Source organism: Nestor notabilis, unplaced genomic scaffold, assembly GCF_000696875.1.
Source record: "Nestor notabilis isolate BGI_N333 unplaced genomic scaffold, ASM69687v1 scaffold28576, whole genome shotgun sequence".
Classification (NCBI taxonomy): Eukaryota; Metazoa; Chordata; class Aves; order Psittaciformes; family Psittacidae; genus Nestor; species Nestor notabilis.
Window position 1 is genome coordinate 6,403 of NW_009934665.1, and position 25,504 is coordinate 31,906.

Genomic DNA, 25,504 nt, shown 5'->3' on the forward strand with positions numbered 1-25,504 from the left:
TGTATGGAGTTTCAGGTTATTTCACAATGAAGTCAAAATAGCTGACTACAAGTTCAGAAAGCTCAAGTTGTGATACAAAGTAGAAATGACCCTTTGAGTGAAAACAACCTTCAGTTTTGTATACAACAGTTAAACAACACGTAGCTGTTCCTTAATTTCACCTTTCCACAGGTAGGAATTACCGGATGAGCAATACTTAACATATACATAGCACTTTTCTTCTTGCACGTGCTATAGAATGCAACAGAACTACCAACACCTCTATGGAGGCAGCTATCAATATATTCTCCCCACTGCAGAGAGAGTGCATGTGCGCAAAAGGTAGGCACAAGTGATTTTCCCGAAGATTCTATCACAAGTATGCAGTAAAACTTGAATAAGACTTGGTATATTCCAGCTCCTAGTCTTATGCCATTTCTTTTATACATTGCTGCCTTGATGAAAAGGAAAAGTCCATAAAAAGAAGTTTCCCAGAAGTCACAGCTATTAGAATCAAGTCAGAAATACAGGAGGTGGGTTTACATCTAGTCAGGAAAAAAGAGAATCTATCAGGGAAAAAAAAACCCCAAACAAAATGTTATGAAATGTCACCCCAATCACATTGAATTTGTTTCAGTCGTTGAAAACCAGTGTTCCAGGATACAATTTTTATAAACATGTTTTATTTGTCTTGCTTATACCATTAGAACTGTAACTGCTGGCTGTCATTTCCCTTAAAAGGGGAAATCAATTCAAACACATACTGGTGCTTTTCAAAAGATAGCAATTAAAAGGGCAGCAGCAGCGGGCATTTGAGATTTCTTAAAACCTTCAAGGCTGCAGGAAAGACAAAAGGACATGTGACCAAAAGTGTTATGATTATCCATTAGAGATTTCCATCAGTACCGGCATCAGTTATTTAGGTGATAATACAGCAAGGTCAAGTATTAGTGACAGACAATGTGCAAGTCATAAGGAATGATAGAGAATACCAATCCTTACAAAAGTCATTGCTATCAAAGAAACTTAAAAAGTGTTTCAAAGAGAGAATCTAAATACTTCACATCAAATATACAGTGGCCATCAAGATTTTCTCTCACATTTGTTGTAAAATTCTTTTGGAAGTGCCAAATCAAAGATCTTTTTTTTTTTCCATTTTCTTTCTTTTCTGTCTTTTCTTTTCTTTTTAAAAATAATTACACAATTACATTAGCAGTTAGGCAAGCGATCTTAAATCCTTAGCCACAGTGAACAGGGCCCTGGTGATGAGGAGTGCTGCAGCTAAGGGTGCTGCTTCTTTGTCAAGAACTGGCTCTAAGCCCAGTTGTCTGTTTAGGGAAATAATGCATCACTACACATCTTTGAACTGTTCAGTGCTTCAACTGAGTATGAAAAAGCTGAAATGCAGTTGCTCTATCAAGCCACACTTCACCTTTTCCATCCTTTCATGGGAACGTTTTGTCAACTGCCATCACAGTAAATCGTTATGAATTTGCAGGTTTTATCCAAATTTGTTACATCACTTTTAAATGTCAGAAGTGAGTCTTTGCTTTTTCCTGCCACTTCAGTTAACCATGGAGATTGGATCACCCTGAAAATTGCCTTTTTTTTTTTTTTGCTTTACTCTTAGCAAGGGTGAGGAATCTGAATCTCATGTGCAAGGCTCAAGATGATGCTTAGGACAGAACATGCAGAGTAAACGTTGTTTCGTTCCTTTCAATATCCAGGTAATATAAAGCTGGCAACTGTAGTCCTGTCATTATGGGTAATGAAAATAGTCCCTTTACAACAAACTTCCTGTAAGGGAGAACAAATAGATAATAACTCTTCTGGTAACATGTATAGTACACTGGCCAGCGTGTTTTTGGCGTTTAATGTAATCCTGTGGATTCGTCTAATTCACTTGCTGAGCATTCATTTGAGGCATCCCTCTGTTTGGTCTTGGGGGCCCTCCACGACCTAGAAAACATATAAAAATCCTCTTGAATTATGCATGAAGTCAGGTTACTTAAAAAAGTAACCTCCTAAAAACTCTGGTCTAAACTGTGTAAGAATTCCCAGATGTGTATCTAGACTATATATGGTTCTAAAAGCTCCTTCAAATCAAAACTCAGCAGTATAGAACCTGTCTTTACAGTTTTCAGCTTTATCCCAATACTTTTTTTTTCCCCATAACTACAAAGTTGTAACCATTTCAAGTAAAAAAACTTGCAGTAATGTAAGGCAATTACTGGTTTCACAGACAGTGGAATGTACAGCCTCGAGCTGTCCTCGCTGAGAAGATGCTCTAGTGGTAACTCTAGATTCTCAAGGAAATGTCTGCACTGAGACAGAACACACAAAAACTATACTAAAAAAACACCCAAACCACAAAAAAACATCCCCAAACTGTGGAAATAGTGTTGAAAATAAAATGTAGAAGTTCAGCTACAGCCTCATTATGTATGTGAGGTTTCTTGTTTGGTTTTCTCAGATGGATACACGGCAAATGCTCTTATGACAACACACCTCTGTAAGCTAAAAGCAACAGTTCTACAGGATCAAGGAAGAGATGGAAGTTTTGTATTCTTAGGTTAAGAGAGACCTCTACAACAGATGTAGTTAAGACATCTTTTAGTGCAACATACAATTTTGTAAGCTGACAGCTCAAGGCCAAGGTCTGCTTTATAAGCAAGACCTACTTGGAAATTACTAACACGCCTAAGTAAGCAGGATCTTAAGTCATGACAAAAAAAACCCCAAACTTTAAGGCTTTCATTAATAAAAGGCAAATAAACAGTTCTGCTATATTTAAAGTGTCAAAAGCAACTGTTGTTTTAACTTCTTTTCAAAGAATTTCTCAATTGACAGCTGACTTCCACCTCATGTTCAAAGGATCCCAGTGCAATTCAAGCCAGAAGGGACCCCCAGAGGTCCTCCAAGTCCAACTCCTGTTCAAAAGCAGGGTCAGCTACGAGGCCAGAGGAAAATCAGCTTATTCTTCGACTGTGGCCTGCTGAATAAGGAGTGAGGTTGCTTTTTAAATCCAAAACTCCAGCAGCTGGATCAAAAACTTCCATTCAGCCCAAATCCATTATTCAGACTTCAGGAATTACCTCTAGGAGCTCCCCGAGGTCCACTTTGTCCAGAGCCACGTTTGAAATTCTGCTGATACCCATCCTGAAGCAAAGAAATGAAAAAGGTTACCACATAAAAACTGGGCTTTTGGTTACATTTCAGGAAACTTATTAATTGCCAACAAAATAAGGAGCTCTTTTCAAACAAGATGCACTGACAAAACACCTGTGACCCTCAGCATATAGTATTTTACTAGTTTAAAGTCATCTTAGGAAAATGACTTCTTACTCCTACTAGTAACTTGCAGGTATAATAAAACATACAATGACCAAATCTCTCTCCAATTACAAGTTACGTTGTTCAATATAAGTAAGAAATGTAAATCCCTATTTAGTGTTCCAATTTTTCAAGCTACCCAGAGGTCAAACAGATTCATTTGCTGAAGGACCAGTCAATAAATGAAACCGCATTCTAATGGCAGGATCAAAATGTCATCTCACTTGCTTACAAATACTTGTCTGGGGATATGCAGAGCTAAGCATTCTCCAGTCAGTCTAAGCTTTGCTCAAACAGAACAAAACAGAACAAAAGTCTACACAAATTTCAGAGTACTATATCAGCATTGCAGAAGAATTGGCAACTCCAAACACGTCTGAAAAATTCATTTCAATGGATTTAAGTTAAGTTTCCATCTCACAAAGCTGTGAAAATAATTATATTTAGAGTTCTTTATAATCAACTCAACCTTGCTCTCGTTACTAGGCTAATTCCTTCAGAGAATAATCAGCCAAACAGAAAATGTTTCCCCAATCATAATCAGACATTTAATGCTATTTCTAACTATCTGTTTAGTACCTGAATTTTTTGTCTTCATTAGCAGTAAAGAAAGCCCCCAGAAAATCTGCCACTAATAGATTTGAGTGCTTTCATTGACAGGTACTTTCTTCATCTACTTCTACACTGTCACAACACAATGGTAGCTTACCCGCTGGTAGTTTGAGTAATCCCGAGGAGCATTAAACTGGGGCTGCGTGTAACCACTGTTTGGAGTGTTGGAAAAGGAAGGACGGTAGCCATCATATCCTCCTAAGGAACAGGGCACAAGTCTTTCACTTGGAAATGATAACCTGCTATTTTATACTACCATATAAAGAAAAGCAGTAACAGCATTTTACCTAAAACTGAGGAAAACAAACCCTTTAGTAAGTACAGTTTATCTGCAAGTCAAGCAAACATCAGTGCTAATACTATTACAAGAATGAAGACATAGTAAGGACTGGGACAAGGTAGCAAGTCAATGTGTTTCTCTAGTAATTTGAGGTTTATTTATATAATCAATACTGAGCTAAATGTAATACTAGGATTGAAATGTACCAGCTGTGACCTACAAGGCCACAACAGCCAACACAAGCAAGAAATCGCTCCTGTGCCAAGACTGTTACAAGTGCTGAGCACCACGTCCAAGGATGGTTCCCATCCCAAGGATATAATGCTACTACAATCTAGACCAACTTTAAGCAGACATGTAGCAATCATTGCATTCCCTACTACTCTCAATTGTATTTTTATTGTACAGGTTCTTCTCCAACCACTTGAGAGTAAGAGAACATGGCAAAAGCAGACAGCACTGCATCCATTAGTCTAATCCCAGACCACCTGACAAGGAAACTGTCTCTCTCCCCCATTCCAACAGACACATCTTCATAACACTGACATCCCTCACATAATAACCTCCAGGAATCATGACAGTTCTCTTATTTATACAGAACTCCAACATCATTCCTCTGTTCCTGTTAATTCCCGCAGAGTAACAACTTCTGGACTTTCTTTTTTTCTTATATTTCTACATTATCCAGCCTATTCTCAATATGATGAAACACAGAAGTCTAAAATACACTGCTTCCACCACCATAACTGGAAATAAAAACCATTTCTGAAACATCAATTGGCATCCAAAGTTCTCCCTTGATGGCTGTGAAATTCTGCTGGACATTTCTGTGTTTGCTTATACCTGCAGGACATGCCTAATCAAAACTACAATAAGCCTTCAGCACAGAAAAGATACTTCTTTGGTTCCAGCCTAACAGGAAGCCAAACCAAACACCTCAAATTTAAGTTGCTTAGTTAGCTAAAGCAAATGGAATCTTTACTACAAAGTTTAAAGATCTCAGAAAGCTGCTACTACTGCAGTATTAAAACAACAGCAGGTCAGTGTAATACTCGGGTATCTTGACACTGTGTTTCCAGAAAGAAGCCAAAGTGAAATGAGTGAGTTTAACAAAGCTGTTTACCTCTAAATCCATTTGCCGGTCCCCTGTAACCGTTCATTAAGCCACGAGCCCCACGTGATCCACCACGAGACACTCCTCGACTGTTGTAGTAAGGCTGACTGTTCCGTGGAAATCCAGTGTTCTGCTGGGGAGGTTGCTGGTGGTTACCTGCCACTTGATGAGTCTGGTCCGGGGAGCCATGGTAAGTACCAACCACTAGATTGGAATTGAGGGGGAAAATGAAGTATGAGAGTCTGCATTTGCTTCTGTCTCCACAAACGTACTTTTCAAACTCAACAGTGAAATCCTCACCCATTCAAAGAAAAATGATTTGCTGAATTAAGTATCAAGCTTACTAGCCAGACATCCCACAATATTTAAACCACCTAGAAATGGTAGAGAGTTGATACAAGTCAGTGTTAAGAAGAATCTAGTGTAAAGTCAACAGCAAGTGTTCCCAATCCAGATGCAATTTTCCTGTGCTATTTCAAACCACTTAAAAATCAGCAACACACACTAGGGGCAAAAGCCCCCCAGTTATGAGTAATTTAAACCACTTTTGTAACTTCCTCCCTCTGAACTGGCAGAAAGCCACTAAGAAATACTTGCCTTCGCTAACTAAATTCTCTCTCCCAGCTGTGCTAAGGTGGGATTGATGGGAACATTTTAACCAAGCTGATGTTTTGACTGTACAGGATGGGGGAGGCCAGAACAGGATGGATAGCTTGAGACTATCTGCTCTTTGAAGTAAGACTACATCTTTGAAGTCAGGTATGCCACAACATATTCACAGGCATCGTTGGGAACGAAGTGGGTTACAAAAGCAGTCTGAGGGTTATAGGCTCAGTAAGTGCAATGAAAGATGAATTCTGTAAGAGCAAAACATCTGTAAAATGTAGCTGGATACCAAACACTGAAGGAAGATGCCACAATTTGTAAGCAATAAGCCTCTCTTATATGCAGAAAATGACCCAAAAGAGAACACAACTTTGTATCTACTCTGCTCAATCACAGAGTGTGACAGAACTTTTGCATAGATCCTCCCTTCTCCCAGCTTCCCATTGACTCCTGTGGAATGCACGAAGTGGCCATCCTTTGGGGTGTTTAATATGTGCAGATGTTGTTCTAAAGCCACTGCATTTTCTGTGTATCGAGAGTTCCCTTTACTGTTACAGCAAGTGAAGCATTTCATACTGCATGGCCCACATTCAACAGCAGCAGTCCCCAGACTCTCTTTCTGCCCTGCAGTGTAATATGGCTCAAACCCATATAGATAAACAATGAAAACTTAGTCTTCCCTCTTCTTATCCACCCACCCCAGTATCCCAACTTGCAAGGAAAATGAATTTCAAGATCATAATCAGTTACAGAGAAAAAGGATCAGGCTCCTTTTCCTCACTCCACCTCCAGTAATTGTTAGCACTTCACCCTTGGTATGTCTGTCCTGTGTACTTCACTCAAAATCCCTCTCTGTAACTGCAAATTCTATCTCTGTGTAAAGTAAGGAAGTGCTGGGAGAAGAACAGCGTTGTACATAGACTTTATTTTACTGCTTGGTTTGGGTTTTGAAGTTGCTCACTTTGAAAGCATTTTGCCTGCTGATTTCAAACCATGTCTAACTGGTTTTAGCAAACAAAAAGGTCTAGATCTTTGTGAACCTTCCATCATCTGTCAGAACCAATCTGTATTTGTTCTCAGTCCTAGCTTACTATTTCCTTTTTGAAATGTCATCTCATATGGTACAATCTTTTTTAAGCATTCAACCTTAACATCAGCAGAGAAAGTACTCCACTATACTGCTTTCATCTTTAGAATAACCCTTAATCCTCTTCATGGTTGGGTTTTTTTTTTAACCCATATAAAACTGAACCAACCAATTCTTTAACAGTTGGAGACATATATACTGAATTTCACCCCCTGTTGGGTATTCAAACCGAGACAGAATAACAAAACCCTATATTGCTCAGGGGAAAGCTTCCAAGAGTAGGAACAGTTGAGAATGTGTGACATGTTTTGCTACATCATCTAGGATTTTAGAGCCTGATCATCTGCCTTACTGAGGCTACTGCATTTTAGTTTTTGCTGAAGTAAGCTTACCCGTTTGGAGTTGTTCTTGCTGAAGATCTGATTGTTCTACTTGGTGAGGCTGACTGGAGAAACTCTGGTTGTAACTGGCCTGGTACTGGTTTTGCTGCTTAAGGGTTTCTGGCTCATTAACAGGAGGAACGGGTGCATTCATGTTGAATACCTGCAACGTGAGAAAAACAGCTCTTTGGTCCAACTGACTTCTTAAAATTCTTCATGGCATCATGTAAAGAATTATCCACTTCTGACAAATGTGGATAATCAAAGACTATTTTATGTAACTAAAGGACTGATTCCACTGTTTATACAAAAAAAGAATGACCACCAAAATAAAGGGACTTGATACTAATCTACTACTTACTGTTTGCATGGATTGGAATGGAGCTGCATTAACATTGATTCCGCTGCTATGCAAAGGCTTGCTAGATCCAGCCTGGAACACCTGTGGCTGGGATGCAGTGGGAAGTGATGATGATGATGGGGTCTGGTCTGCATTCAGTGACATTGAAGCCTAATAATTAAAACAAACAACATTGTAGCAGCTTTTGAATAATATCAAAAGTTTAACTTAAACCTCAAAACACCACATAAAAAAGTGACAATGCCTCAGATTCACCTCAACAAACGAGTGTTTTCTACTTCAGCTGAACAGCCTCATCACAACAGCATAATGGGAGAGCAAAAATCTACCAGTCTTCTCCCTCAATTACTTGAAATACAAATAGGAAAAAACTAGAGGGGGAAATGAACAAGTTTCTGGGCTGCCTGCTAGCCAATGTATGAAACATAAATCTCATCTCTTAAGCCAACAACACTGATGCTTATGCTGGCATCTAACTAAACAATCTTGTTAATTAAAAGTCCTACTGTGAAGGAGTAACTGGTCACAGATAGGTTCAAAATGTGGAAAATAAATGGAATTGAAGCAGTCCTATATATAGGTAACTGAGAATTAAAAGCCACACCTTTATTTACAAAGAACCATAGATTAACATTTGATCCCACCTGCAAGCACAGTCCTTCCCAGCCCTGGGAAATCAAGACTTGCCTGAATCTGGTCAATTGATTCTTTCTGTGGCCGCTGCTCTGTTGTGTGAGAAGGCTGATACATGGGTTGGGAGGCTGTATATCCCTCACTTGTAGAAGAAACCAAGGGAACCTGACAAAATAAACCCCAAAAGCCCCCCAAAAGTCAGCTGATGCTCACACAACAGTGTTAATAAAAGTATCAGAGAACTCTAGAATCAGTACTCTCTATAAAAGTATGTACTCCAGCAAATCTTTACAACCATTACAAATTAAAGACTGTTTTAACAAGTAAGAGATTTAACCACCTCATCTTGACATGTATTCTAAACATGTCACACCACCCACCCTGTGCCAGATTGTATTCTGTGGATGTTTCTCAACTGGCTGGACATGTATTTGCTTCTACTAAAGAATATCCTTTTCCTCATTTCCTTAGGCAACCCCAACTACAATAACAGTAAGCACGGGAAAAGAAAGAGAGAGGAATATACAACAGTTTAAATGAGAGAACTCCAAGCTCATAGAGAAGTGCTGGTTTCCAGTGGACTGGATATGCTCATTTTACAGCCTTTGCTCCCCTGCACAGAGCCCAGTGGAAACCCTAACCAGCAAAGCAGAGGACTTTGCATTTAAGGATATCAATGCCTTTAAGAGGCAACTGATAACTGATGGGTGTGTTCATATCACCTTGCCGAGCGTTCAAAAGGAAAGAGGTACATTTAGCTACTGCTTGTAAGATCCCAAAGAGAATCACTGGCAGCATTGCTTCAGGTAAGGAAAGCAAGAAAAAACAGACATCATCAACAGTAAAATAAAAGCTGGTACAGAGAGAATTCTCTGCCAAAAACAATAGTCTACACCTACAAAACAACAAGACTGCAAAGAGTGCTACCACTTCAGCAGGTACATGCAGAAGAAACTAAATGAAAGAACCACCACATTCCTGTTTCTGTACAAATAAGTGACTTTAAATTTGCAGATCTAATCTGGACAAGATAAAGCAAGCAATTCACACTACTCTTACTCTGAGATACACAATCTATCCAGATTTTTCTTTTGCTTTTCAAGTACCTACAGGATCAGATTCATTACTTGAGACCAGCAGAGTCCCTCAGAGATGCCACATACGCTCAATACAAAATCAGAAAGCTCTTTAATCACTAGATAATTCAGTAATAAACTGGCATATCTTAATGAAAAGGTGAACACAACATTTATACAATGCGGAAGCAAGTTTAAGAGATGCTACTTCAACAGGAATTTTGGGAAAGCTCAACTGGAAATAGCATTTAAACTCAATCTGACTGCTCTACATTTCCAGTAGTAAAATACTATCCAAGCAAGCAACTGAGACTAATCCTTAACAGAACAAGTAAAGAAACAGAACAAAAACTATACAGTTAATCCATGAAATCTGTTTGTGGTGACACCCACTTGACAGATACAGAATGCCCTGTAACCAAGTTATTTTGGTTTTGGCATTTCTGCTGCAAATAAAAGACAACTTGTTTCTAGCTAAATCAAAAATACTATTACACATGGCTTAACATGAAAGAGAACACTGCTAGGCAAAGATTAACACATCTAATTATTACTCCATTTCGAACAGAACTCACAGAGAAACCTCAAGTTAAACTGCTATGTTAGAGCAGCAGTACACACAGCAGATTCCCAAAGTCCTTCCTCTCAATCATGAAAAAACACACTTAAAATTCCCCACTGTCACATGGAATACAAATTGCAAGTGATGGCAGCCTAACACACAGGCAGTTGGAAGTCAATTTGTGAAATGAAAATCACATCCACACACTGAATTTGAAGGCTGAGGTGAGCTCCATAGACTGAAAGAACTGGTAACTGCTGAGAAGTCCACATCAGGCCATTAGAATGAGCAGCATAAAGCTGCTGTGTTTGTGCCCTCCAGTTTAAGAGGCCTCTAATTAGAAGTGCAGTTCCTCAGTAAACTCGTACTTCAACCTTGAATCCAAGAGTTTGCCAAAGAGGAAATGCCTGATAAGACTCCATTACAGAAAATATGCAATGTCTGCATAGCATAGAAACTGGATATACTAATGTTAATAAGCCACAATGCTGAAGAGACAGTGGAGGTAATCAACTGACCCAAATCAGAACCTCAGCGCTGAGTTTCTCAATAATTAGAAATTAAATCTTACTGTAATATCAATCATGCCTAAAATCAATTTAAAATACAATTTACTAAACATTTTACCTGTGTAGCTTCTGCTTGCACTGGAACTTGATTAGGCTGGGCAAGTCTTGACTCGGCATGAACTGAAGTAAAATAAGTTCACTTACTACACAGCACAATCAAACCTTTCACACAACAGCATTGCCATCTTTCTAATTCAGTTATTTGAGAGCTGATCACCATAAAGATGATTATCCCTTAGCATGGCCAAGCTATACTCTAAGTTCCAATTACCATTCCCATGCAAAGTAAATTTTTCCAGTTGTCCAAAACAGTCAAATTATTTCCAAAAAGATTAAGCAAAACTGTATTTGGCCCATTTAAAAAATAGTTAAATGTTCCACCTTTCCAAGCAAAACCTAGAACAAAGTGAAAATCAGAAGCCTACAAATAGTATTCTTCAGAAGTACTATCACATTCCTGATAAATAATAATCCAGTAGTCAAAGTCTATTTTTTTCTGAGGACTCTTTTACTATGTAGCAGTAACTGAAGCATTTCTAATAGATGACTTGCAGGCTTCCCCAATATTTATGTTTAGGATTTACCATTACAAACCTGGAGGGCAAACCATTTGTGGCATGTCCAAATTCTGTGCTGGATTCATGGGCTGTGCAGATACAATAGCAGGATCAAGCGTTTGGTTCTCAAACTCCAGCATAGAGTCCTGGGGAAAAACATCAAATCAAATCTAATCCAATTTACTGTATTTCAGAAATATTAACATTCAGAACACAGAAATGACCAGGTCCCAATAAAGGAAGCATACTTCACAGTTCGACAACTGCTGGTTTTACCATACATTTTAATCAATTAAGATATTAAACCATCCAAAACTGTACTTATCACAATAAAAATTCAGTTAATGCATACATTATCTGAGAAAAAGATAACTGGAGGAAGATTTTAACAGCCAGACCGAATAGGTGGCAAACTGTTCTTTATCCTAAATTAGCACTTTGTAGGAAGAAACAAAAAAGGAACAAAGTGGATGCCTGATTTGTCACCAAGGTGTTACCATTTGTGGAGAGACTTTTTCTGATATAACCATTACCTCCAAATGCTTTTCTAGTTGTTCTAACTTTAGAGTTTAGAAGAGAGCCTCCAGGAAGCAACCCAAAAAGCATTGTCTTTATAGGTAGAAGTTTTTCATAACACAGAATTCAGAACTAGATTACAGAAGGGATATTTTACAGCTGGTCTCACTTCAGCACAATACACTATGGCACCCAGTGGGTGCACAGCTTTCTGCCTTCTCTGTAGATTTAACACAAACAAGGACCAAAAAGCTAAATAGCCACCTAGTTGTACTTCGACAGCAGTACAGGTCTGCAGGGTTTGGATGAGATCTTGCCATACAGCACTAACCCTGTCTGCAGGACCACTGTATCCTTCCAATAAACTACAGCAGACTCTTTAAAATCATGTCTAACAGTCAGGAAGTGCTATTTTCTTTCTTTGGTTCTGCCTTCACAGTAGGGTGGGTTCATCATACCTGCATGAAGTTATACGGGCCCTGCATCTGCGCCATAAGGTCCTGTACTCGCTGTCTTCTAACAAGAGGATCTGCTTGAGCCACAGTAGTGAGCGTGTGAGGTTCAGGAACTGGAGGAGATGTAGCTTGTGTCTGTTGCTGCAGCGAATTTACAACCTAACAAGAAACAAGCGACCAACTGAAATTTCAGCTTAAGGTAACATTGCACAGAAGTGACTCAGTAGGTCTTGAAATTTATGACTGTTGCCTAATTCGTTATGGATGTAATTACTCTAGCGTTCTTGAAGAAAAATACTATATCCTCCTACAGTCATGCCAATACTGGTGGCCAGCTACTGGTCTGAGCACTTAATAGGATTAGAAAGTCCAGACTGTGCTCTATTTTCTTTCCACCTACTCTATTCCCCATTAAGAAGAGTGCTAACAAAAAAATTGTTAGTATTATGGGGATTTCTTTTAGAGCAGGACTTCAGACAGCAATTTCTCAGCACTTGGATATTGAAAGGCAGGGACGAGTAAGTTTCAGAAATATGCACAGATGGAGAACAATTATTTTTCTCATACATCTTTGGCAAATGTAAGTAGAGTCAGAATTTTTGGATCTCTCTTAAGACTTCAAGTTTTCATAGCCACCTCTAAGCCACGTTCTCAAACGTTATCCTAGCTAGCTGATTCATGTTCTCAGAGAACAGCAGGCAGCATTGCATGACAGAAAGATTGCAAGACAGCACCGTGGGGGACACCAGAAGCCCAGAAGCAGAAGCAAAACTCATAGTGGGCAAGAAAGCTCAGATTTACTGGATGTATTCCAATACGGCGCACAAACAAAGGAACAACAAAGAGCAACATGCTTTCAAATACCACCTTATCAAAGACAGCAGAGCAACCAGGAAAGCTGAACATGAGCATCTGAAAACATCCATCATCAAACAGCTTGAGAACAGATAGTTACAAGGACGGTCGAGCTGCATAAAGTTGCACTTTAATGTTCCTATCGAGGCAACTCCCGTTACATGAAGTACTGGTTTCAGTTTGCATTCATGTCAACAACTGTCCTCTAAAAAGACCATTGTCAATAACTTGTCTATCACTTCTCTATTCCCATGAGTAGTTTTAATTATTAACCATCTTCCAGATAAACAGGCAAGCCTTAAACATAGAGTTGCACAAGATATAAATGAGCATAAACGCACCTGAAAGTTCAAATACTTGTGTAAAACAGCTGGTTTCTAATTAGAACTGCAGAAGCCAGATTTCTGTACAGCAATCATGACAAGTGACAAATAATCCTGTAATCACAGGCCTGTACTTCTAGACTTGAACTCCGGCTAGCCACCTTCCTTGTTCAGAGCCTACTCCTTGTTCAGAGTTACACACATTGTTTTGTGTGTGACATCCTGCACATAACATCACCTCACAAGCTCCAATAACTCTTTCCTTGACCAAATGCCTACCCATCTGTAACAGAAGATTAAAAAGTAATAAAAAATAAATAAATAAACAAAACTAAACCAGAACCACAAGGTACATTGCTCTTCAAAATCCCCTTCAGATCCGTATCTCCACTATTAGCATCCAAAGAGAAGCAATTTGACAATTCCCATAGAAGTACATCCTAAAGCTGTCCACACCGGAAAACAAGCACAACCGCTCTATGCAGTCTCCAAACTTCAAATGATGGACTGTGTCCAAATTAACAATGAAGCCCTGAGAGTGGTGCTTTTTTCCCTGATAATGTTACTTAGAGCACACGTACGAACCTCTTGCACGTTAGAAAGTTCAAAAATGAAAGTAAAGCAACAAAGCAAACCAGGTGACTGGGTGAAGCTTGAGGTCAAACCAGCAGCTACTCATCTCCCAAACCATTATTGCCAAAACCATTCTCAATTAAATAATTGAGTATCATCACTCAACTTATGAAGTCCAAATCATTCGTAACAATTCAGTACCTTGAATAATCAAGAACACAGAACAGGGACAAAAACGTATCAAACATTTTCCTTTTTCACAAATAGGACAGTACTAACAGGGTGCTTAATACTGTACAATATCTTTTTCAAACCTCTTTTTTTAATGGCAAAAGGAACTGTTTAGAGCCTATTCCTTTAGTCTTATTAACACTATATTAACAGATACTTTGACCTATTATAATCACAGCAGAAACTACTAAAAAGATTTCAAGTTTTACATATTAAGTTGCCAATGGACAGGCTGTAGTTCTGAAGGTAACAGCTTTCTAACAGTCTGCTACATGAAAATGGTGCAGAGACTACTCAAATATAAGGAACCGTATTCAGAAAGCAATTACCCAACCATTCATCTCCACTCCTCTCAGAGCCACAGCAGCATGGTGAAACTTTTCTTTTAGGAGAGCTGAACCTCTGCAGAACAGTATTTGACTCATCAAATTGCAAGCTCACCTCTCGACACCCTGTCTCCCAACACCCTGCCCCTTGACCTCACTGCAGAGCTGCTCAGACACAATCAGAGAATAACAGGGTATAAAAGAAGGCCAGGGGGCAAAGGAAAAGGAGAAGTAAAATCAGAAGTTTAATGAGACCACAAACCAACCAGAATGAATTATTCTGGCAGTCATAGAACAGTTTCCAATTCTACACAAGACACACACATCCATCTAACCAAAGTTCCATAATCTAAGACAGAGAAAACTTCATATTCAAACAGATTCAGGTACTTATTACAAAGGAAGCAGTCAAAAACCAAATAAATAAATAAAAATCAATCAAACAAACAACCCCACAAACCAACACTCCTCCCCACTACCAATAAAGAACATCTTCACCAAAATTAAAACATGGTATAATCCAACTGCAAATACACTCAGAAAAATTCACAAGCAAATTCCTTCATGTAAAACTTCAGGAAGGCCCATACAGAAATGCCATTGTGAGACACCATCATTTCTTAACCTACAAACGTACCATACCACAGCAATCTTGAATGCATCATGTCTACTCAAGGGTTTCTGAAAGACAAGTCTGTGATAGCCTTCCCCTTCACAGTTATGGAAGTCTTCTGCCTAAATGTTCTCTTTCAGCTTCCCAAATTAACAGCTATCGTTCACAGCTCTTACTATACTGATACCACAACTACCTCAAGCTGACAAAGGCTCTATACAATGTGTATCATCATCTTCCCTAAGGACAATTCAGCTGCATTTCCATAAGAAATGTGATTTTGGTGCCAATAAGAACAGTTACTCTCCATTTCCCCTTTCTGCGTTAAAATCTGAGAAAATAAGGTTCTCATTTATGAAGTCTTTAACTCCAAGCTGCTTATTTGTACATAGTCCAAGAAACTGGGACAGAAAGGACAACCGAAATATATATTCTTTTGTATTGTGTTGTTCTGTGAAAACAAATCTGATATAATCCAGGTTTAACTGACTAGTTAAGATGTGTGGAAAACTGCAAGTTTCTGGAATCAACCTGACACAAAACTAGAACCTGAATTCTTTTACCACACCAACACAGCTACCATGTATCATTATTATTCCCATGAGGAAGGGTCTGAGTTTTCAGCTGTGCAATACACAACCTTGCAATTTAAGAGCAGAGGGAAGCACAACAGGCTTTGAGCGTAAGGACATGTGCTATACTCCCATGTCTTCACCCATGCTACTGATACGAAGAACGACAGAGAACTGAACCTCTAAACTACTCTGGACACTTGGTAGAAACACAGATGTAATTTGGGTATAATTCAAGACAGACTGAAGCCAATCTTCAGTTTTTAAAGAGATGCCTTAAATCACATTCAATAGCAGTGATATTTTACGGAGTTTTAAGCAAGGTAATGGAATACTATGACAAGGTACTATCAAAATCATTCACACGATTTTGACATAGCAAAGTTATCTAGTTAGCTCTAGAAGCTTCACACCCATCCTAAGTGTTATTCGTCTCTTGATGGTCTTCCACACCATAAGATATAAATTTCAGCCAGAGAGACTGTAAAATCATGTAATTAGATAACTGGATCAAAATGACTGCTCTCTTTTCCACCACCTGAAGAGATGACGGACACTTACTCCACTCCTACACATAAATGAGCCTGAAGACACAAAGGCAGAGTTTACGAAATTGACCATCTGTAATTTGCTGCTGCAGAGGCTAAACTGAATCAAAAAAATCCGTTTCCAGCACCTGAAAGATGTTGCTCATACCTATTCCTACCAGACAGATACAACCCAAGTTCCAACACACCAAACATTTGCATGACTCCATGTGACTTGTCCTTTCCAGCACGTAAACAACATAAATTTAAGTATAATAAGATGATGGACTTGTACATGTAGTTAAGTTTAGAGTTTACATTAATAAACTGGGAACAGATCCCAATAGCAACATATCACAAACATCACAAGTGAACAATCACTCAACTGCAAAGAGTAGTAAGTTAAATACTTGAAGAACTATAGTTCCTGAAAGCAGGGATGTACATACAAGCATATTTTAACATCAAATCAGGTGCATATGCAATCCAGAGTAGGTATTAGTTGAGATAGTAATTTTCAGCTCCCTCTCCATGGAACTGCTCAATGAAACAACACACAACTATGCCATGCTGTCAGCAGCTTTGTAGATAAACTTAAGTTCCACATTTGCAGCAAAGTTATCTTAAAAACAAACAAACAAAAGTCTTAAAAACACAAATCTTAAGTCTCTTTAAGCCTATGACTTTCCAGTTCCATTTTGCAAGCAAGCCGCTACTGAACAAAAGCAAGTTCTCTGCAAACTTAGCCAGACGGTGTAGCTTTTGAGGTACTCCTAAGCTAAATATGTAATTGAAGAGCGAGTAGTGAGTCCAAGCCTACTTAAATGTATGTATTTTTACACATACTGGGGAAGAAGGGGTGCAGTACTAAAACCTATCATGAGTTGTGAGTCAGCGGAAACAGGGATTGCAATTTTACCTGCAGTACACAAGATCTTACCTCAACCGTTTCAACTGTCCACTCATCTACCTGTTCCTTCTCACTACTGCTGAACTGAGCCTCTGCCATGAATTGTCTGTTTACATACTAAAATAAAAATAAGAAAGGGTATGAAAGTAAAAGTAAGTGGCATTAAAGCTATACAAAACGACAGTCTTTCCAGTGAGTAATACCTCAGTTGATTCCACTTCAGTTGGTTCAGTAAATTCTTCCGCTGGATCAGGCTCTGCAAAAAAAAATGTACCATTTAGGTGAAAAACACCCACGTTGCAGACGTAGAAGATACAAAGAAGATGAAAAGATCTCTCCCACTAAAAGTGGAATTTTGAAGAAGTCTGATACTTTTTTGTAGCAGTCATTTACCAAAAACCATGCACTTCAAAGGAGAGTTCTGGACTATCAGCACACAGGAAGTGCAGTTAGGTGGAAGAATGAACAGACACACATCTACTCCTGAGTGGCAGTAATAGCTAGTATTAGAAGCTTACTATACATTAAGGAAGGAGTTGCTTTATCACACATCTTCAAGGGGCTGGGATTTTGATTACAGATCTGAAATTAGAGCCTCAATATTGAGTCAAGTAGTTAAGTATCTGCTGGGTTCAGAAGCAAACCTAATGTTATGAGGAAGACAAAACCTTTTGTCTCAGAAGGAAGAAAACAAAAACGCCAAGACATGAATAGAGAATCATCAATAGCAAAGATTCTCAGAGGTTTGAATTAAAAAGGAAAAAATCCCTTTAAATTCTTGCTGTGAAGACTTATGTTCAGCTATCCTAAATTTCAGTTTTCTCCACAACATAGTCAAAAGGCAAAAAAGGTCAGAAATTTTCTTCTTAAGTTGGGTACCATATTCTGAAGTTTGTCAGCATCCTGCTTCCTCCAAAAATTCCTCCCTTCTAAAAAAGGATTAAACTGGTATGAACCACCAAAAAATGGAAAGGCCTCAGGCAATCAGAACTTTGATATCTGATCATTTTCATACTACAAACAAAATGTTGATTATAAATCAGACTGAGAAGCTCTACAGAAAAGCAAAATAGAAGATAGAGATATTGGCAATAATTTGCATTTGCAGAAACCTGCTTCTAAGTAATTTCACTGCTAGCCCGAGTTCTTATTTCAGCAAATGACATATTAGACAGCCAAATGCTGAAATATGTATTCAAAAGCAAGTACTAAGTGACTCTTCCCTCATCCAGCTGATGCTCCACAGTTAGAACACTCAGCCCTTCCTTGCACATGATGGAACACATTCATGATGTGATCATTAGGAAGGATCAGCCCCTCCAAAGCAGCAACTGGCAGGAGTAGCCTTATGGAACTCTTCTGGAACACAACAGCTCTGCTTTTCTCTCCTCATGGCTCAGAGCAGGGCTGAATAAATGGCTGTCTGCCCCTAGAGATGTTGCCTGGCCAAGATACACCTGATTATCAAAAAATGACATTTCTATCCAAAACACAAAGAATTCAGAGACAGGTGAATTTTGTGCTTAAAACTGCATTTATAATTTAATCATTCTGGGGAATCCAAAGAGACAAGACAGTACAAACACAAACATAGTAGTCACAAGGCATCTTCAAATCCTACCAGCTTCTGCTACAGTGTCTTCTACTGCAGGTGCGGGTGCTGCCTCTTCTTCCTCACACAATCCATTCTGATGGTTATGGGTGCTATCGAAGTAACTAGTTTGAAGAATACGTTCAACAACCTCCTTCAGAGCTTTATCTACGAAAACAGAAGTTAAAGATTAACAGTAACTCAACACTAACCATCTTTTCCTTCCTTCCCAAAGATCCCACAAAAATTTGATTACTCTTTTGCTGGGAAGATGTTGCTGCCCCAAGCTAGTCCATGGACACCACTGTTACTCAGCCTTACTAGGTCATATTAAATAAAGCAAGATAACCCACTTCTGCTCAGAAAAATCTGAAGGGCAAGGAGAATCTTAAGAGTATATAATACTCTTCAGAAGATTTGTGAAACGCTTCAAAGTGAGGCAAAGTTTATGAACTTAATTACAGTATTTTTATTCCAGCTCCTTCAAACATCTCTAGTTGCTCAGCTTTTGTTTTGGAAACTTTTAGAAACTCACTGAAATTTCAACTGTACCTGATCTATTTGTAATTTCCTAATTAAACCCAACCAATTTACTGTAAGCCAATTCCTTACAAAATAACTGTCAGTACAAAATTTTACACAGGTATCACCTTCATGAAGGACCTTGCCCTGAGGTGAAGTGGCTCAGAGAAGCCTTTGTAAGTAGAACAGGCACGAGCTTGCACTCAGTGCCCCAGGTGAACGCTGTGGTGCCTCAACCCAAAACAGATCAGCCACACTGGCAAGGCAGCATTACCGACTGCCCAGGCCAACAAAAAACAAAACAGACTCAAAACAGAAGAGTCAATACATACACAGAGAAGAGCACAGAACTACATTAACATTTGTCCCTATAATAAGGCAATTATCACTAAAAGCTCATCCTGAGATCCAAATCCGATGTCCAGCCCAACTTCATCCTGTAAGAGAATGACTAGGTCTCCAAGGAGCATCCACCAGCTCTCTCCTGAAAACTAGCCCTATTCCTTCTCCTTTCTGCACCTCTTGAAATAAATATATGGTGCATATCTTTGGGCTCTCACAAAGATCTAACATCACAATCACTTCAGAATTGAGTTAGTAAAAAAATACTAACCTGGTATCTCCTCACAAAATTTTATTTCAAGAATATAAACAATATGAATTTCTTCCACAAACAAGGAAGAAAAAAATCTTATTAAGGACACAGTATTGTCCTATCCTTATATCACTCCTCAATAAAGCAGGTTAGGTAACAACTGCAATACTATTGTTTAACTTCCTATGAATAGAACACAAAAACTTCTTTCCACGGCTCAATATTACTCTAATGTAATAAGGATAATTGTCTTTTTTTAAAAGGGGGGAAAGTTGTTGGCCATTTTACTTACAAAACAGGATTATCTTCCCTACAACTTTCCTACTGATTTCCAATTAAGAGACTGCAAAAATTGCCCCTGATACAAGAAACAGACAACTGCCCAGCACAGCCATTTTTCTTAAAGTCTAATGTTAGAAGCTATGTGTTCGTGAAATTCCATCTGCATGATCAAACCCTGATTTACAGTTAATCAAAATAGGGCAAAACCAGAATGCTTCTTCCAGGAGAGAAAAGGGAGCACAACATTACACTGAAAAAGTCCATGTCAGATTATGTATTTGGTCACATTATTGACAAAGCTCTTTGTTTACGCACAGGTTTCCAGAACACAAAGAACTGCCACTAAGCACCACCAGCAACAGAATACTGCTGAAACAGCAGAAACAGACTCTGCTCAAATTGAGTAATGCAGCAGTAAAATAAAACACACTACACAGTAAGTTCACACATCAGTAAGTTATTTTGTTACAGCCCATCTAAGGTCTGAATAAAATAGCTACTCTAAAAACTCACAAAGATCATTAATACCAAAGTTCTCTCAGATCAGACATTGTCTTTAAGTTCAGGCCCAAATTCAGTCTCTTCACACAGACTATACTTACAGGTTGTTCCACAAACTGGTTTTTCCTTCCCTTCCAGTAAGTCCCAGAGGTGAACAGATGCTTGCTCATACTGCTCATTCAACCTTAAAAAAATAATTAAGAGCTAATTTCTTACCAAGTCTTTAAATTACCACAGTATAAATACATTGTTAACTGACTATTATAAGAAAAAGTACTTTACACTAAGCCTACCTCATGCTCATGTCTCGCTCAGGGTAAACTAGCTTATAAAACTCATCCAGCACAGTCAGTTCCTCCTCTGTCAGCACTGGTACTCCATTTGAACCTTGTTTCAAGTCGTTGCGCACTTCATCATCACCCAACTTGTCCAAAATAAACTGTAGCTCTAGTACAGTCTTTAAACGCTTCTGCTCAGCTTCTTCTCGCATCAGCTGCTCCCTGCGAGCTGTCTTCTTTATTGTTTTCTGGATCTGGTTAAAATGGAAACATTAAATTGCTTAAATTTGGATTCTGTGGTGAACTCAGGGGAAAAAATAGATTTGAAATGTCTTTTGGTGTTAAGTAGAGGTGGATTTGGCGCTGAACTGCTACTTATCAATCTAACGCTACAGCAGAATAACCTGTGAAATATGAGTCTTTTTAAGCAGAATCAAAAGTCTGCAAATCAAGACTTTACAATCAATGCCACAAACTTTGGATCATACTGGATCTTAAGTCTGTACTTCTCCGTATGACTTACAAGCAGCTCCGTCAAGTAACTGTATTTACCATGTCTAAAGTTTTATCACAACTGGGTTATCTGAAACAAGCCCAGCTTGCTATCACCTTTGAATTATTCTGTAAACTTTGACTCTAGATGATCTAAACTTTGATCTAGATGTAAGTGGCAAATATGTACAAAATTAAGTACCTTTTAAACAAATAATGTGGCTATTTACAACTTTTGGCTTCCATAACTCAAGGAGGAGCTCTAGCAAGTAGAAGAAGGTACAGAGAAGGGCAATAAAACTGATTAAGGGGACAGAATGGGGACCTTGTAAATCTTGAGTTCTTCAATTTGGAAGAGTAAGAGTGATCCAAGGCCACAAAGGCCAGCAGATAACATCAAGAGAGCTGTTATTCACCACACCCCATGATAAGAGGAGGCATTCATTCAAACTACAAGGAGATCAGCTTAAAACAGATCAAAAAAAGTACTCATTTCTTACACACCATGGGAGGGAACTCTGGAATGTTTCAACACAAAAGGCTGGGAAGGCAGACAGCATCAGCAAGTTCAAAGAGGATTTAAATAGATTCTTGGACATGAGGTCCACAGACAGACCCTAAAGGGAGCATGAATATCTCTATTCTAACATTCTCAGTTTGAGGACCACAGATGCTGGAAGAGAATGGAGGATGGACCACCATCAGCCTTGTGCTCTGCATAGTACCTCCTACAACTGCTGTCATAGTATTGGTCTAAATGCATCATCAGTCTGAACCTACAGGATGTTTCTTCCATTCTTATTCTTATTCCAAGCACCCAGCATCCAAAATTCCACTTGTTCACTTCGTAACCATACAAAACTTCCACCTTTGCTTTTGAAAACTGTAACTCAAGACAGTAACTTTCTCCCTCTGAAGCATCTAAACCTCCTTTTTAAAATCAAAGATGTATCTTAAAGTCAACTGCACAAGAACTAAGTCCGACCAGGAAGAAGTGCCAACAAATTTGAAAGTAGAGCGCCAAGTTATTAATCCTGGATTCACTTCCAGCAGTCAGCTGACCAGGGAAATATGTCAGGATAAACTTGTCACAAGAATAAAGTTCTTTATTACTAACATTCCATAAACATACATGGAACCCTGCTGCAACAAAAGCAAAGCAGCAGCTTGGCTTAGAGGCCTACACATTCAGAACCACATCAGAAGTAAAAAGCAGTTTATAATGCGAGGATGCTGATGCCCTCCAAATTATCACACAGTCTGTCCCCAAACTAAATATACTTGTTAGACCAGTCTGCTGCACTAACATCAACTACCAGCACTGCTGCTCTTTCCGTAACTCACTAACTCCAACTGTACTAGTGCATTTAGAATCTTCCAGTCCTATGGAATTATGCTTTTACCCTGCCCCCAAATTCTTCCTTGCAACTGGAATTGCCCATTAGAGTTTTAGAACTTAATCCCGATTTCACTGTTACCCTCAGCCACTTGCCAAAGAGAGAAGCAGGCTTGTGAAATGGATTTAAGAAAATGTTACTACTGGCAGGAAGTGGCTGTCTCTGATTTTGTATGGCTTGTTTTGTGATCACCCTGTTTTCAACAATTACGTTTGGTCAGAAAATGACCACGTTATTTTTGCTCCCATACATTTATGTAGTCCATCAGAAAAATCTTTTAGGAGTAGTCTTGAGTAAACCTGACACAACCTAGTACATAGAGTGAAACAGCCAAACATACAAGAAATCATGAGCATTTCACCTCTGTAAATCAAGGTAACTACTGCACCTAGTGCCAGTGAAATAGTTTAAAGCCTAAGGCTTTGGACAGCCCGCAGTGCATCGCTTGCTCTTTACTTACATCTTGGCTCAGAGCCATAAAACTCCTCTGCAGTTCTTTAGCAAATTCCAAATTATTCGTCACTTCCTGGTATTTTGACACCGCATCCTTAAAAGAAACAAGAAAACACTAAAGTAAACCATCCCAAATAAAAATACAGATTTCCAACAAACAAACTGCCACATTTTCAGTTCCTGAATGAGACACAGCATCTCTGAATGGGACTGCAACGATGTTAAGTCAAGCTTTGATTTTCACCAGCCAGAAAACTGAGAAGTTTTGTGGTTATCTTTAGGGCCTCTAGTTTCTTAGGTAAGCTAAAACATATGCATATATATGCTCATGTCCATGACATTCTGTTTGGCTTTAGCCAGGGGAACAGGGGAGAAGAGTAATCTGGCAACTCAAAACTGCTCAAGAGATAAAGGTTTGAGAATTAATGCATTGTTATCTTGAGTCAGAGCCAAAAAAATCAAACAATATACAGAGCATAATGCTCCCTCCTCTAGAAATCTTTATTATTTGCTGTTTTCTTAAATCTAATATTCTGATTTGCATCCAAGCAATCCAAACTCCTTAACCCACTTTGCAATATAAGAAATTACAGAGAATCAAATTGGGGGTGGAAAAACCCAGCAGAGACATTTACACTCCTGCTGTGACAAGATTAATAATGGATATGTTCTTGGAGGTACATTCTCCAAGAACATTTGACCCAAAGAAAAGGTAAGGTCCTGCTTTCTTTGAAAAGCAAGGAGCATGAACTGGTTTTGCCCTTTTTTCAAGGATTTCCATTTGTAATACAGCTAAGAAACTTACACACCTATTACACATATACATTAGGTGATGTACAAAATTCATCATTCTTAGCTGAACTGTAGAAGCAGAAGATGTAACTGAAAATAACAAATACTTTCAGCATTTCTCCAACCAAAAAAGGTTTTATCTTTATGAAGTCTGGCAGTCAGGCTGTGGTCTTCTTAAAACTCAACCATGAGCTTCCCTCCTCAATATGAAATGCCAGTTATCTTCCCTGCTCAGCCAGAAAACTCACCATGGTTTATTTTCACAATATGCCATTAAAGAATAAAAATACACAGTGATAGTTCGGTTTAGTTGGCACAGCAGAACCAAAGTGAAGCCTAGGCAGATGACAAGATTACATGGACCAAGGGAAGCAGCTAATTCTTTGACTGCCACCAGCTGCAATAGTTTCAGGATACATTTATATCTTTCCTTCATTTTTTTCAATGTTAAAAATCACCAACAAAACATTGTTGATTACTGAGCATCTGGAAATCTCTTCAAGTACCAATATGCATGTTTGCATCATACGACTGAATTTAATTTGATACTTGATTTGTATTTACTACAACTGGAAAACTGCTGTTTAGACAAGTTCTACAACAACCTCCTTTAAGAACCAGCATACATCCACTAAGTCCAGCTTATCTAAAGAGGCACATCTGCTGCACTGACAGCTGTGACATACACATGGACATACCTTATTTTCAGAGCCCTTGGTGTAAGCTACATCTCTAACTAGACCACACAGTATTTACAAGCTACCACTAAGTGACTAAGCTCCTTAAGTTCTCCCTGGGCACATTTTCTGGGAAGAAAAGGATGATGTCCAGAGAACCTCAAAGGTATCATTTAGTTCTTACAACTAAATGTTGTAATGTTTGCCAATTTTCACCACAGCTTATTTACAACCTAACCTCAACAAGCACAAAGCATTACAGCGTGTTCCTCTACCTATTCTTTCAGTTCTGATTAACAGAAAAAATAGGCAATAAAAAAACTGAGGGCAAGTCAGAACTCAGAAAAATCTAGCTTTTAACATGGGGAAAGAGGAAATGAAATTCCCTTCCTTCCCTGCCAAGATCACAAGACAATTTAACAGAGATCTGGCTAGTATTTTTGCTTTTTACCAGTTGATCTTGATTCAGACGTTCTCCCTTGTTCATTCGTTCTTGGTAATCATCAAGTTTGCTCTGAAAAGAAAGAAAAATGCTATTATGAAGAGCCAAAATCAAGTTACTGCTTTTTTCTACTTCTGCTAACAAAATTAGGTAGTGTAATGTTACAGCGGGCACAGACACATTACACAAGCACGCAACTGTCATGTAGAAATAGAGGAAAATTGTCTTCTGTGTTAAAAAAAACTATCTTCTGAGTTGAGACAAATATTTAAACCTTGGTTTTTGGCTACTACAATACATCTTCACAACCAGTCTTAATTTCTGAGGAAATACACAATCCTCCTAATGGGGAAAGCACTCTCCATGCACACTAACTTCAGTCCAAACAAGAGAGCTGAGCACAGTTCTGAGTCAGAGCCCATTACCACTCTA

General features: G+C 38.7%; 1 protein-coding gene across 1 annotated transcript; it reads right to left on the reverse strand.

The window, feature by feature from the left end:
• Positions 1-1,417: 1,417 nt before the first annotated feature.
• CAPRIN1 (cell cycle associated protein 1) lies at positions 1,418-25,144 on the reverse strand (the record flags this gene model as incomplete). Its single annotated transcript, XM_010017471.1, has 17 exons — positions 1,418-1,938; positions 3,075-3,138; positions 4,022-4,122; positions 5,328-5,522; positions 7,404-7,554; positions 7,753-7,902; positions 8,440-8,550; positions 10,651-10,712; positions 11,187-11,295; positions 12,124-12,279; positions 17,081-17,167; positions 17,254-17,306; positions 18,672-18,809; positions 20,643-20,725; positions 20,835-21,073; positions 23,169-23,255; positions 25,082-25,144. Coding segments are annotated over 17 exons (1,914 nt in total), but the record flags the coding sequence as incomplete, so codon positions are not given.
• Positions 25,145-25,504: the final 360 nt, after the last annotated feature.